At 43.0% G+C, this 16,104-nt stretch overlaps 1 protein-coding gene across 1 annotated transcript; it reads left to right on the top strand.

Moving 5' to 3' along the window:
* Nucleotides 1-9,439: 9,439 nt before the first annotated feature.
* On the top strand, nt 9,440-10,010 carry LOC112615999 (peptidyl-prolyl cis-trans isomerase A-like). The gene is made up of 2 exons (XM_025372955.1): nt 9,440-9,868; nt 9,923-10,010. Exons 1-2 carry the CDS (start codon nt 9,476-9,478, stop codon nt 9,971-9,973), a joined length of 444 nt encoding a protein of 147 aa, XP_025228740.1. The 5' UTR covers nt 9,440-9,475; the 3' UTR covers nt 9,974-10,010.
* The last annotated feature ends 6,094 nt before the right edge of the window (nt 10,011-16,104 follow it).

The following is a 16,104-nucleotide window of genomic DNA, read 5'->3' as shown; positions in this document are numbered from 1 at the left end:
TTTCAGGCCAATATCCCTGATGAACATTGATGTGAAAATCCTCAATAAATACTGGCAAAACAAATCCAGCAGCACATCAAAAAGCTTATCCACCATGATCAAGTCGGCTTCATCCCTGGGATGCAAGGCTGGTTCAACATATGCAAATCAATAAACATAATTCATCACATAAACAGAACCAATGACAAAAACCACATGATTATCTCAATAGATGCAGAAAAGGCCTTCAGTAAAATTCAACACCCCTGCATGCTAAAAACTCTCAATAAACTAGGTATTGATGGAAAGTTTCTCAAAATAATAAGAGCTATTTATGACAGACTCACAGCCAATATCATACTGAATGGGCAAAAGCTGGAAGTATTCCCTTTGAAAACCAGCACAAGACAAGGGTGCCCTCTCTCACCACTCTTATTCAACATAGTATTGGAAGTTCTGGCCAGGGCAATCAGACAAGAGAAAGAAATAAATGGTATTCCAATAGAAAAAGAGGAAGTCAAATTGTCTCTGTTTGCAGATGACATGGTTACATGTTTAGAAAACCGCATCATCTCAGCCCAAAATCTCCTTAAGCTGATAATCAACTTCAGCAAAGTCACAGGATACAAAATCAGTGTGCAAAAATCACAAGCATTCCTATACCGCAATAATAGACAAAGAGAGAGCCAAATCATGAGTGAACTCCCATTCACAATTGCTACAAAGAGAATAAAATATCTAAGAATACAACCTACAAGGGATATGAAGGACCTCTTCAAGGAGAACTACAAACCACTGCTCAAGGAAATAAGAGAGGACACAAACAAATGGAAAAGCATTCCATGCTCATGGATAGGAAGAATCAATATTGTGAAAATGGCCATACTGCCCAAAGTAATTCATAGATTCAGTGCTATCCCCATCAAGCTACCATTGACTTTCTTCACAGCATTAGAAAAACCTACTTTAAATTTCATATGGAACCAAAAAAGAGCCCATATACCCAAGACAATCCTAAGCAAAAAGAACAAAGCTGGAGGCATCAGGCTACCTGACTTCAAACGATACTACAAGGCCACAGTAACCAAAACAGCATGGTACTAGTACCAAAACAGATATATAGACCAATGGAACAGAACAGAGGCCTCAGAAATAACACCATACATCTACAACCATCTGATCTTTGACAAACCTGACAAAAACAAGCAATGGGGAAAGGACTCCCTATTTAATAAATCATGCTGGGAAAACTGGCTAGCCATATGTAGAAAGCTGAAACTAGATCCCTTCCTTATGCCTTATACAAAAATTAACTCAAGATGGATTAAAGACTTAAATGTAAGACCTAAAACCATAAAAAGCCCAGAAGAAAACCTAGGCAGTACCATTCAGGACATAGACATGGGCAAAGACTTCATGACTAAAACACCAAAAGCAATGCCAGCAAAAGCCAAAACAGACAAACGGGATCTAATTAAACTGAAAGCCTCTGCACATCAAAAGAAACTATCATCAGAGTGAACAGGCAACCTACAGAATGGGAGAAAATTTTTGCAATCTAGCCATCTGACAAAGGGCTAATATCTGGAATCTACAAGGAACTTAAATTTACAAGAAAAAAACAACCCCATCAAAAGGTGGGCAAAGGATATGAACAGATACTTCTCAAAAGAAGACATTTATGCAGCCAACAGACATATGAAAAAATGCTCATCATCACTGGTCATCACAGAAATGCAAATCAAAACCACAATCAGATACCATCTCACACCAGGTAGAATGGTGATCATTAAAAAGTCAGGAAACAACAGATGCTAGAGAGGATGTGGAGAAATAGGAATACTTTTACACTGTCGGTGAGAGTGTAAAATAGTTCAACTATTGTGGAAGACAGTGTAGTGACTCCTCAAAGATCTAGAACTAGCAATACCATTTGACCCAGCAATCCCATTACTGGGTATATACCCAAAGGATTATAAATCATGCTACTATAAAGACACATGCACACATATGTTTATTGCAGCACTATTCACAATAGTAAAGACTTGGATCCAACCCAAATATCCATCAAACATAGACTGGATGAAGAAAATGGGGCACATATACACCATGGAATACTATACAGCCACAAAAAAGGATGAGTTCATGTCCTTTGCAGGGACGTGGATGAAGCTGGAAACCAATCTTCTCAGCAAAATATCACAAGGACAGAAAACCAAACACCACGTGTTCTCACTCATAAGTGGAAGCTGAACAAAGAGAACACATGGACACAGGGAGGGGAACATCACACACTGGGGCCTGTTGGGGGGTGAAGGACTGGGGGAGGCATAGCATTAGGAGAAATACCTAATGTAAATGACAAGTTGAAGGGTGCAGTAAAACAACATGGCACATATATACCTATGTAACAAATCTGCACATTGTGCACATGTACCCTAGAACTGAAAGTATAATAATTTAAAAAAAAGAAAAAGACAAGACTTAAATGTAAGACTTAAAACCATAAAAACCCTAGGAGAAAATCTAAGCAATATCATTCAGGACATACGCATGGGCAAAGACTTCATGAATAAAACACCAAAAGCAATGGCAACAAAAGCCAAAATTGACAAATGGAATCAAATTAAACTAGAGAGCTTCTACACAGCCAAAGAAACTATCATCTGTATCAGAGTGAACAGGCAACCTACAGAATGGGAGAAAAATTTTGCAATCTATCCATTTGACAAAGGGCTAATATCCAGAATCTACAAGGAACTTAAACATATTTACAAGAATAAAAGCAAACAACCCCATCAAAAAGTGGGCAAAGGGTATGAACAGACACTTCTCAAAAGAAGATATTTATGCGGCCAACAAACATGTGAAAAAAAAGCTCATCATCTTTGGTCATTAGAGAAATGCAAATCAAAACGACAATGAGATACCATCTCATGCCAGTTAGAATGGCAATCATTAAAAAGTCAAGAAACAGAGGGCGTGCCCAAGATGGCTGAATAGGAACTACTCCAGCTCCCAGCGTCAGCGACCCAGAAGACGGGTGATTTCTGAATTTTCAACTGAGGTACCAGATTCATCTCACTGGGGTGTGTCAGGCCGTTGGCGCTGGTCCGCAGGTGCAGCCCAACCAGCGAGAGCTGAAGCAGGGCAAGGCATTGCCTCACCTGGGAAGTGCAAGGGGGAAGGGAATTCCTTTTCCTAGCCAAAGGAAATTGAGACACACAACATCTGGAAAATCGGGTAACTCCCACCCTAATACTATGCTTTACCAAGGGTCTTAGCAAATGGGACACCAGGAGATTATATCCCACACCTGGCCCAGAGGGTACCAAGCCCACGGAGCCTCCCTCATTGCTAGCACAGCAGTCTGAGATCTAACTGCAAGGCGGTAGCAAGGCTGGCAGAGGGGCACCTGCCATTGCTGAGGCTCAAGTAGGTAAACAAAGCTGCCGGAAAGCTCGAATTGGATGGAGCCCAACACAGCTCAAGGAGGCCAGCCTGCCTCTGTAGACTTCTCCTCTGGGGACAGGGCACAGCTAAACAAAAAGCAGCAGAAACCTCGGCAGAGGGAAATGCCCCTGTCTGACAGATTTGAAGAGAGCAGTGGATCTCCCAGCATGAAGGTTGAGATCTGAGAATAGACAGACTGCCTGCACAAGTGGGTCCCTGACCCCTGAGTAGCCTAACTGGGAGACATCCCACACTAGGTGCAGACTGAAACCTCAAACCTCACACGGCAAGGTACACCCCTGAGACGAAGCTTCTGGAGCAAGAATCAGATAGCAACACTCGCTGTTCAGCAATATTCTATCTTCTGCAGCCTCCGCTGCTGATACCCAGGCAATCAGGGTCTCGAGTGGACCTCAAGCAAACTCCAACAGACCTACAGCTGAGAGTGCTGACTGTTAGAAGGAAAACTAAAAAACGGAAAGGACACCCACACCAAAACCCCATCAGTACGTCACCATCATCAAAGACCAAAGGTAGATAAAACCACAAAGATGGGGAAAAAGCAGTGCAGACAAGCGGGAAATTCAAAAAATCAGAGCGCATCTCCCCCTCCAAAGGAACACAGCTCGTCACCAGCAACAAAACAAAGCAGGACGGAGAATGACTTTGATGAGTTGAGAGAAGACTTCAGTCGATAAAACTTCTCAGAGCTAAAGGAGGAACTACATAACCAGCACAAAGAAACTAAAAACCTTGAACAAAGAAAGGATGAATGGATAACTAGAATAATCAATGCAGAGAAGACCTTAAAAGAACAGATAGAAATGAAAACCATAACACGAGAACTACATGAAAAATGCACAAGCTTCAATAACCGACTCGATCAACTGGAAGAAAGAGTATCAGCAATTGAAGATCAAATGAATGAAATGAAGCAAGAAGAGAAGCGTAGAGAAAAAAGAGTAAATAGAAATGAACAAAGTCTCCAAGAAATATGGGATTATGTGAAAAGACCAAATCTACGTCTGATTGGTGTGCCTGAAAGTGACAGGGAAAATAGAACCAAGCTGGAAAACACTCTGCAGGATATCATCCAGGAGAACTTCCCCAACCTAGTAAAGCAGGCCAACATTCAAATTCAGGAAATACAGAGAACACCACAAAGATACTCCTCGAGAAGAGCAACTCCAAGACACATAATTGTCAGATTCACCAAAGTTGAAATGAAGGAAAAAATGTTAAGGGCAGCCAGAGAGAAAGGTCGGGTTACACACAAAGGGAAGCCCATCAGACTAACAGCAGATCTCTTGGCAGAAACTCTCCAAGCCAGAAGAGAGTGGGGGCCAATATTCAACATTCTTAAGGAAAAGAATTTTCAATCCAGAATTTCATATCCAGCCAAACTAAGTTTCATAAGTGAAGGAGAAATAAAATCCTTTACAGACAAGCAAATGTTTACAGATTTTGTCACCACCAGGCCTGCCCTACAAGAGATCCTGAAGGAAGCACTAAACATGGAAAGGAATAACAGGTACCAGCCATTGCAAAAACATGTCAAAATGTAAAGTCCATCGATGCTAGGAAGAAACTGCATGAACTAACAAGCAAAATAACCAGCTAATATCATAATGACAGGATCAAGTTCCACATAACAATATTAACCTTAAATGTAAATGGACTAAATGGTCCAATTAAAAGACACAGACTGGCAAATTGGATAAAGAGTGAAGACCCATCAGTTTGCTGTATTCAGGAGACCCATCTCACACGCAGAGACACACATAGGCTCAAAATAAAGGGATGGAGGAAGATCTACCAAGCAAATGGAAAACAAAAAAAAAGCAGGAGTTGCAATCCTAGTCTCTGATATAACAGACTTTAAACCATCAAAGATCAAAAGAGAAAAAGAAGGTCATTACATAATGGTAAAGGGATCAATTCATCAGGAAGAGCTAACTATCCTAAATATATATGCACCCAATACAGGAGCACCCAGATTCATACAGCAAGTCCTTAGAGACTTACAAAGAGACCTAGACTCCCATACAATAATAATGGAAGACTTTAACACCCCCACTGTCAACATTAGACAGATCAACGAGACAGAAAGTTAACAAGGATATCCAGGAATTGAACTCAACTCTGCACCAAGTGGACCTAATAGGCATCTACAGAACTCTCCACCCCAAATCAACAGAATATAGATTCTTCTCAGCACCACATCGCACTTATTCCAAAATTGACCACATCGTTGGAAGTAAAGCACTCCTCAGGAAATGTAAAAGAACAGAAATTATAACAAACTGTCTCTCAGACCACAGTGCAATCAAACTAGAACTCAGGACTAAGAAACTCAATCAAAACTGCTCAACTACATGGAAACTGAACAACCTGCTCCTGAATGACTACTGGGTACATAACGAAATGAAGGCAGAAATAAAGATGTTCTTTGAAACCAATGAGACCAAAGATACAACATACCAGAATCTTGGGACACATTTAAAGCAGTGTGTAGAGGGAAATTTATAGCACTAAATGCCCACAAGAGAAAGCTGGAAAAGATCTAAATTTAACACCCTAACATCACAATTAAAAGAACTAGAGAAGCAAGAGCAAACACATTCAAAAGCTAGCAGAAGGCAAGAAATAACTAAGATCAGAACAGAACTGAAGGAGATAGAGACACAAAAAGTCCTCCAAAAAAAATCAATGAATCTGGGAGCTGGTTTTTCGAAAAGATCAACAAAATTGATAGACCACTAGCAAGACTAATAAAGAGGAAAAGAGAGAAGAATCAAATAGATGCAATAAAAAATGATAAAGGGGATATCACCACTGACCCCACAGAAATACAAACTACCATCAGAGAATACTATAAACACCTCGACGCAAATAAACTAGAAAACCTAGAAGAAATGGATAATTTCCTGGACACTTACACTCTCCCAAGACTAAACCAGGAAGAAGTTGAACCCCTGAATAGACCAATAGCAGGCTCTGACATTGAGGCAATAATTAATAGCCTACCAACCAAAAAAAGTCCAGGACCAGACGGATTCACAGCTGAATTCTACCAGAGGTACAAGGAGGAGTTGGTACCATTCCTTCTGAAACTATTCCAATCAATAGAAAAAGAGGGAATCCTCCCCAGCTTGTTTTATCAGGCCAACATCTTCCTGATACTAAAGCCTGACAGAGATACAACAAAAAAAGAGAATTTTAGACCAATATCCCTGATGAACATCAATGCAAAAATCCTCAATAAAATACTGGCAAACCGAATCCAGCAGCACATCAAAAAGCTTATCCACCATGATCAAGTGGGCTTCATCCCTCGGACGCAAGGCTGGTTCAACGTAAGCAAATCAATAAACATCATCCAGCATATAAACAGAACCAAAGACAAAAGCCACATGATTAACTCAATAGATACAGAAAAGGCCTTTGACAAAATTCAACAGCCCTTCATGCTAAAAACTCTCAATAAATTCGGTATTGATGGAACGTATCTCAAAATAATAAGAGCTATTTATGACAAACCCACAGCCAATATCATACTGAATGGGCAAAAACTGGAAGCATTCCCTTTGAAAACTGGCACAAGACAGGGATGCCCTCTCTCACCACTCCTATTCAACGTAGTGTTGGAAGTTCTGGCTAGGGCAATCAGACAAGAGAAAGAAATAAAGGGTATTCAGTTAGGAAAAGAAGAAGTCAAATTGTCCCTGTTTGCAGATGACATGATTGTATATTTAGAAAACCCCATCATCTCAGCCCAAAATCTCCTTAAGCTGATAAGCAACTTCAGCAAAGTCTCAGGATACAAAATCAATGTGCAAAAATCACAAGCATTCTTATACACCAGTAACAGACAAACAGAGAGCCAAATCAAGAATGAACTCCCATTCACAATAGCTTCAAAGAGAATAAAATACCTAGGAATCCAACCTACAAGGGATGTAAAGGACCTCTTCAAGGAGAACTACAAACCACTGCTCAGTGAAATAAAAGAGGACACAAACAAATGGAAGAATATACCATGCTCATGGATAGGAAGAATCCATCAATATTGTGAAAATGGCCATACTGCCCAAGGTAATTTATAGATTCAATGCCATCCCCAATAAGCTACCAATGACTTTCTTCACAGAATTGGAAAAAAACTGCTTTAAAGTTCATATGGAACCAAAAAAGAGCCCGCATTGCCAAGACAATCCTAAGCCAAAAGAACAAATCTGGAGTTATCACGCTACCTGACTTCAAACTACAGTACAAGGCTACAGTAACCAAAACAGCATGGTACTGGTACCAAAACAGAGATATAGACCAATGGAACAGAACAGAGTCCTCAGAAATAATACCACACATCTACAGCCATCTGATCTTTGACAAACCTGACGAAAACAAAAAATGGAGAAAGGATTCCCTATTTAATAAATGGTGCTGGGAAAATTGGCTAGCCATAAGGAGAAAGCTGAAACTGGATCCTTTCCTTACTCCTTAGACAAAAATTAATTCAAGATGGATTAGAGACTTAAATGTTAGACCTAAAACCATAAAAACCCTAGAAGAAAACCTAGGTAATACCATTCAGGACATAGGCATGGGCAAGGATTTCATGTCTAAAACACCAAAAGCAACGGCAACAAAAGCCAAAATTGACAAATGGGATCTAATCAAACTAAAGAGCTTCTGCACAGCAAAAGAAACTACCATCAGAGTGAACAGGCAACCTACAGAATGGGAGAAAATTTTTGCAATCTACTCATCTGACAAAGGGCTAATATCCAGAACCTATAAAGAACTCAATCAAATTTACAAGAAAAAAACAAACAACCCCATCAAAAAGTGGGCAAAGGATATGAACAGACACTTCTCAAAAGAAGACATTCATACAGCCAACAGACACATGAAAAAATGCTCATCATCACTCGCCATCAGAGAAATGCAAATCAAAACCACAATGAGATACCATCTCACACCAGTTAGAATGGCAATCATTAAAAAATCAGGAAACAACAGGTGCTGGAGAGGATGTGGAGAAATAGGAACACTTTTACACTGTTGGTGGGACTGTAAACTAATTCAACCATTGTGGAAAACAGTGTGGCAATTCCTCAAGGATCTAGAACTAGAAATACCATTTGACCCAGCCATCCCATTACTGGGGATATACCCAAAGGATTATAAGTCATGCTGCCGTAAAGACACGTGCACACGTATGTTTACTGCGGCACTATTCACAATAGCAAAGACTTGGAATCAACCCAAATGTCCATCACTGACAGACTGGATTAAGAAAATGTGGCACATATACACCATGGAATACTGTGCAGCCATAAAAAAGGATGAGCTCGTGTCCTTCGTAGGGACATGGATCCAGCTGGAAACCATCATTCTCAGCAAACTATCACAAGAACAGAAAACCAAATACTGCATGTTCTTGCTCATAGGTGGGAATTGAACAATGAGATCACTTGGACACAGGAAGGGGAATATCACACACCGGGTCCTATTGTGGGGAATGGGGAGGGGGGAAGGATAGCATTAAGAGATATACCTAATGTAAATGACGAGTTAATGGGTACAGCACACCAACATGGCACATGTATACATATGTAACAAACCTGCATGTTGTGCACATGTACCCTAGAACTTAAAGTATAATAAAGAAAAAAAAATCAGAAAAAAAAAGTCAGGAAACAATAGATGCTGGAGAGGATATGGAGAAATAGGAACGCTTTTACACTGTTCGTGGGAGTGTCAATTAGTTCAACCATTGTGGAAGACAGTGTGATGATTCCTCAGGGACCTAGAACCAGAAATACCATTTGACCCAGCAATCCCATTACTGGGTATATACTCAAAGGATTATAAATCATTCTACTATAAAGACACATGCGCATGTATGCTTATTGCAGCACTATTCACAATAGCAAAGACTTGGAACCAACCCAAATGCCCATCAATGATAGACTGGATTAAGAAAATGTGGCACGGCTTTGCAGACGCTGCCACCGAGGAAAATCCTATACTACTAGCCATGGTCAACCCCACCGTGTTCTTCAACATTGCCGTCGACAGCGAGCCCTTGGGCCGCATCTCCTTCGAGCTGTTTGCAGACAAGGTTCCAAAGACAGCAGAAAATTTTCGTGCTCTGAGCACTGGAGAGAAAGGATTTGGTTATAAGGGTTCCTGCTTTCACAGAATTATTCCAGGGTTTATGTGTCAGGGTGGTGACTTCACATGCCATAATGGCACTGGTGGCAAGTCCATCTATGGGGAGAAATTTGAAGATGAGAACTTCATCCTAAAGCATACAGGTCCTGGCATCTTGTCCATGGCAAATGCTGGACCCAACACAAATGGTTCCCAGTTTTTCGTCTGCACTGCCAAGACTGAGTGGTTAGATGGCAAGCATGTGGCCTTTGGCAAAGTGTAAGAAGGCGTGAATATTGTGGAGACCATGGAGCGCTTTGGGTCCAGGAAGGGCAAGACCAGCAAGAAGATCACCATTGCTGACTGTGGACAGCACGAATAAGTTTGACTTGTGTTTTATCTTAACCACCAGACCATTCCTTCTGTAGCTCAGGAGAGCACCCCTCCACCCCATTTGCTCACAGTATCCTAGAATCTTTGTGCTCTCGCTGCAGTTCCCTTTGGGTTCCACGTTTTCCTTGTTCTTTCCCATGCCTAGCTGGATTGCAGAGTTGAGTTAAGTTTATGATTATGAAATAAAAACTAAATAACAAAGAAAAAAGAAAGAAAATGTGGCACATACACACCATGGGATACTATGCAGCCATAAAAAAGGATGAGTTAATGTCCTTTGCAGGGACATAGATGAAGCTGGAAACCATCATTCTCAGCAAACTAACACAGGAACAGAAAACCAAACACTGCATGTTCTCACTCATAAGCGGGAGTTGAACAATGAGAACACATGGACACAGGGAGGGGAATATCACACACTGGGGCCTGTCAGGGGGTGGGGAGCTAGGGGAGGGATAGCATTAGGAGAAATACCTAATGTAGATGACGGGTTGATGGGTGCAGCAAACCACCATAGCATGTGTATACCTATGTAACAAACCTGCATGTTCTGCACATGTATCCCAGAACTTAAAGTATATATATATACACACACACATACACACACACATACACATATATACACACTTTAATAATAAATAATATATATGTATATGTAAAGAAGAAGAAGCCAAGGCGATGGTTTCCTCTTGAAGCCCACATGGACCAGAACTATAGATGTGCCAAAGGTGACATAGCCTCAGGGAACATCGATCCCAGCCATCTTTTGTCACAGTGAGGAAACTGAGACCAGAGGTCCAGAAGAAGTGACTTTATTGAGTACCAGGCCAGGCCCAACCCCTTTATTGCCTCTCACTTCAAGTCCTCCCACTCCCAATGGCACTCCCAATGTGCCATTTTTCTAGGATTGTGTAAGTTGGCACAGAGAGGTTCAGGGATTTTCCCCAAGCCAGGACCAGAAGCCTGCCTATTTAATCCATGCTATTTCCTCCATGCTGTGCCACCTCTCCTGGAGAAAAGAGCCTGGTCCTCTAGAGACCAGCAGCAGCCTGAGAGAAATGGCCTTGGTGTTAGACCAAAGGGCAGGAGTGGGAGAGATGAGCCAATAGCACAGGGCTGCCAAAGATGGAGAACTTAAAGGGGGACCTCCACACTGGAACATTAGGTCGACTGCACGGAGCCCCTACAAAGAGCCAAGGCGTGCTGACTCAAGCCTGCACTGAGTCACTGAGAACCAGAAAGCTGGATTTACCTGTGAACCCTGTTGACAAGCACTCTTGTAAGAGCTGGATCACATTCGGAGACGAAGAAAAACCAGAAAAGTCTCTCCCCAAGTGTCTCAGGTCTGGTTCCCTAGAAGTAGGGCTGAACTGAGACAGAGATGCCTGTACCAGTGATTTCTGGAGGAAGGGCTCACATGAGGAACCTGAAGAGGAGTGAGGGAAGCAGAAGAGGGCAGGACAAACAGCCAGATGGAGACATGGTGCTACTGAAGTTGAGGGTGACCAGCTGACCTCCTGTTCCAGTTTGCCCAGGACAAAGCGTTTTCCTAAAACTGACAGTCCCAAGAAAACTGGAACAAGCCAATTACCGCAGATCATCACCACTTCTCCTTGAAGTAAAGGGTCCAGGCATTTGTGTCCGTGGCAGAGGCCATTGGCTACATCTCCCCACCTCCTCCTGGGTGGGGTGTGCAATCTCCCAGATATCTCTGAGTAAAGTGAATCCTGTTGACCAAAGGCAATTCCCCCGAGTAGGATGCAAGCTGCAAGCTGATGCTAGCCAACACCCAGTCTGGCAGACAGACGGGTGCATCGGCCAGATAAAGAGGATCAACACCGTCTGCTGCATGAAGAATGTAGTCTCTGAAGAACAACCTCCTCCCACTGCCCACACCCTATGAGCTCGCATCCTGCCCCCTCATCTCCCTTGAGAGGCAGCAGAGTGACTCCAGCCCTTATTGACAGACAGGCGTGTGCCAGAAGGATTCTGTTGGGGGCTGTTTGTGAGTAAACTGGCTCAGTCTTTTGCCTCACACAGGTGCTGATGTCATCATTCAAGGCTTTCACCAGTGCCTCTTCGATGCAAGTGAGTGAACGGCTCCAGGTTAAATTTGTGGTTCTGTTAACCATCAACAGCACAGAGCATAATAACTCATATTTATACACTCTAACCACATTCTACATTTAACTGAGCTTTGATAAAAATGAGAAAATGTTCAGCCATCCATAACCACCAATCATCTGTCATTACTTTTTTTCAGAATGCAAGGGCTCCTTGGGACTCCTTAGTGGTGTATCAACTTCGACGAAAGTTATTAGTTAATGCTTTTAAAAGTAAAGGTTTTCTGGAATGAATAGAAGTATGAAATGCAACACATTCCTAAGGGTTATATTAGGTTTCTTTAGGAGTTTGCTCAGCAAGCATTTATTGAGCACCTAGTATGCACCAGTTGGCTCTGTGCTGGGTGCCATGGGTAGAAGATGAATTGAATAGCACGAGTTCCTACTCTCAGTTCACAATCCAGTGGACAAATTCCAATGAAAATGCTAAGGAATTATAGAAGCACTATATGGCAAGGGGGACTTGCAGCTTTCCCTGAGAGTCTGACTTTAAAGATGAAGAGTTTGTCAGATTGAAACAGAAACTGCTTCTCCAATATCTGTTCTCTCCTTTTTCTGATTTTTGGTCAAACTAAAGGACATCCAGAATAAAATGACATTTCCTAGACTCCTAAGCAGCTAGACGTAGCCATATGACTAAGTTTTCTGGCTAACATGATTAAGCGACTTCCAGGAAGTGTCCTTAAAGAGAAGAGCCAAGCCCTTTTTCATCTCTGACTCCTTCCTGCTGGTTAGTGAACTGCAGAAGTAATGGCTGGAGCTTGAGGAACCATTCTGGACCATGAGATAAATTTATGTTCTGAAGATGGTGGAAAAACAACATGGAAGAAGCCTAGGTCCCTGACACTTTGTGAAATTGCCTGAACAGCCTTGGGCTGTGTGACTGCAGCTTCGTTTACAGAGAAATATATTCCTATTGTGTCTAAGCCGCTGTTATTTCGGATTTTCTGTCACTCACTGCCAAACTGAATCCTAACAGGCAAAGAAGTTGAGGCAGAGCAATTCCATTCCAAACTCTTGGGCTGTGGATGACTTTGGCTCTGGCTTTGGCTTGTGTGGGTAATTTTTCTTTCCCCCTCCAATTTCCCGTGAGCTCTTCTGCTTTTTCTCTTTCTTATTCCCTGTAGTAGATGCCAGGGTAAACTGACCAGAGCTCTTTTTGGGAATAGAGGACTTAGCACCCCAGCTGTTGAGGGTGGTGTCAGCAAATAGCCCTTAGCTGTCAGCCCCTTGGGGGCATCACATCTAAAGTCATGCTTCCTCTCAATGTAACCCCATCAATTACCAACTGATGCATGGGGTGGGGAAGAGGCCTGGCCATTTCAGCCCAACTCAAGGCCAGTCTGAGGGACCTGCCCCTAGTTCCAGAGCTCCCCATCAGGTCAGCCACTGCTGTCATTTGGGCTGCCTGGCAGCTCAACTTTGCCTTCTGCCCATTCCTGCTTTCTTTTGCCTTCCCCCAGGCTCAACCCAAAGCAGCTTCATTTTACTGTGCTGCACTTTAAACTCCATCTCAGAATCTGTCTTCCAGACTTCCTAGACCCAACCTGCAACAATCCCTGTTTTCTTGGCTCCTGGACTCTGTCTCAATTGTTTAGCCTCTACTTTCTCTCTCATCTCTTAATAGCAATTTACAGCCAGTGACATCAACACCTAACAATTAGCACCTAATGCAATTAGAACTTAATATGAGCTTTCTGTAATGCTAATAGAAGCCTCTCAGCTGAGCCCTAAGCCAGGGTTCCTTTTGGCCTTCTCCAAGTGGCCCACAGGGAGGCAACATGGGGGAAACTGAGCCCTGAGTAGAAATCAGGAAACCCGAATTCCTTACCCACCTTTGTCTCCAGCATGCTGTGTGACCTCAGGTCAGCCACCCAACTTCTCTGTGCTTCAAATGCTTGAACCGGGAAGCAAAAACCATAATTTGGATTTTAGAGGACATTTTTGTAGCTAAACCAGGGGTTGGAAAACTGTAGACTCCTGGGCCAAATCTGGTCTATCATCTGTTTTTGAGAATAAAGTTTTGCTGAAACGCAGTCACTTCCATTTGTTTACATATTGACTATGGCTGTTTTTGTGCTACAGCAGCAGAATTGAATAGTTGTAACAGACACTGGTTTTCAAAGCCTAAAATATTTGCTAACTGGCCCTTCACAGAAAAAGTTTGCTGACCATGGTCTAAACAAATTAAGGGGCTATGATATCTGTTGCCTCAAAAGTTAGGACCACGGTCTTTCTGTTCATTCAATATTTATTGAGCATCTACTAGGTGCAAGGCCCTGTTGTAGACACTGGGGCTGCAGTCGTGGAAAAAGTAGGCCCAGTCCCTGCTCTCCTAGTACCTACCTTCCAGTGAAGGAGTGCCATGGTTTGAGTGTGTCCTCCAAAATTTCATGTGTTAAAAATTTAATTGCCATTGTAACAGTATTCAGAGGTGGGGCATTTAAGAGGTGATTGGATGATGAGGACTACACCCTCATGAGTGGATTAATGCCATTACCTCAGGAATGGGCTCCTGATAAAAGGATTTCAGCCCCCATTTCCTCTCTTTCTCTCACACTCTCTTCCCCTTCCACCTTCTTCCCTCTGCCATAGGATGACCCTTGCCAGATGTTAGCACCATGCTCTTGGACTTCTCAACCCCCAGAACCATGAGCCACATAAACTTCTTTGTAAAATAAATTACCTAGTCTGTGGTATTCTTTTACAGCAGCAGAAAATGAACTAAGACAAGGAGAGAGACAGTAGAAAACACTAATAAGTATATGCCACAGGGGCAAGAAGTTCTGTGGAGAAAATTAAAGCAGGGCATGGGACACTGGGAGTGAGGTGGGACAGGGCTGTGGTTTTAAGTCAGGGGGTAGGAAGAGGCTCTTCTGATGAGGTAGCATTACAGCAGAGATCTGAGGGAGCTGCAAGAACAAGCCATGCAGATATACGAGGTAACGGCATTCCAGGCAGAGGCAACAGCAAGTGCAAAGATCCTGAGGCAGGGATGCAGCTGGTGTATTAGAGACACATAAGAAAGCTAGTGTGGCTGGAGCAGAGGGGGTGAGGGAGAGAGAAGTAGGAGTTGAAGCTAGGATGGCTGTGGCAAGCCAGACCCCAGAGGGCCTTAGTGGGCATTGCAAGGGTTCTGAAAGAACTGGGGTATCACAGGAGGGCTCTGAGCAAAGGAGGGGCATGCCTGACTTCAGTTCAAGGAACCCTCTGTCTGCTGTGTGGGAAACGAACTATAGATATGAGGGAGAGCTGCAGGGAGGCCAGTCATAATCCAGGTGAGAGGTGAGGGTGGCTCAGACCAGGAGGCACAGGAGAAGGTGGAAGAAGCAGTCAGACTATGAATGCTTCCAGGGTAGAACCAACAGGCAAGAGTGCTTGTTCCAGGAATGGGAAGGGGAGTAGGTTTACCCACTTTTGCCCTTTCCCCTGCTGTTCCTCAAATGGGGATGATGTGCCCTAAAGTCATTTTCTGGATGCCTGGCCCAGTAGGGATTTACTGCCCTGGAAGTCCACCCTGTCAGAAATTATCTATGTGAGCCTCAATGAAGAAGGGAAAGTGTCTGTTCTCACCAAAGGAAGGTCAGCAGTTAGTGAAGATGGAAAAGATTCTCCCTGTAGCCTGCTCCCTATTTACTCACTGAAAAGTTCCAGTGGAGCCCAGAGCTGTTTCCAAGGCCAACAGGCAGAGGGCTCCTTAAACGTAAGTCAGACATATTCCCTCTCTGTTCAGAGCCCTCCTATGATGCCTTGGGTTGAGATGGGGTCTATATCCCCTTCTTTTTGAACCTGGGCTGACCTTAGTGACTCTATGCTAACCCATAGAATGTAGCAGAAGTGACACTGCACGACATCTGAGGATAGGTTATGTGGCTTCCACCTGGCTCTCAGAACACTCACCCCAAGCAATGCCAGTTGTCATACAGTAAGTCCAGCCACCCTGAGACCACCATGCTGGAGGGTCCACCTGTAAGTTCACCTGTCAACAGTATCAGCT

The sequence above is a fragment of the Theropithecus gelada genome, chromosome X, assembly GCF_003255815.1.
Source record: "Theropithecus gelada isolate Dixy chromosome X, Tgel_1.0, whole genome shotgun sequence".
Taxonomy (NCBI): Eukaryota; Metazoa; Chordata; class Mammalia; order Primates; family Cercopithecidae; genus Theropithecus; species Theropithecus gelada.
This window is presented reverse-complemented; position numbering and strand designations above follow the sequence as displayed.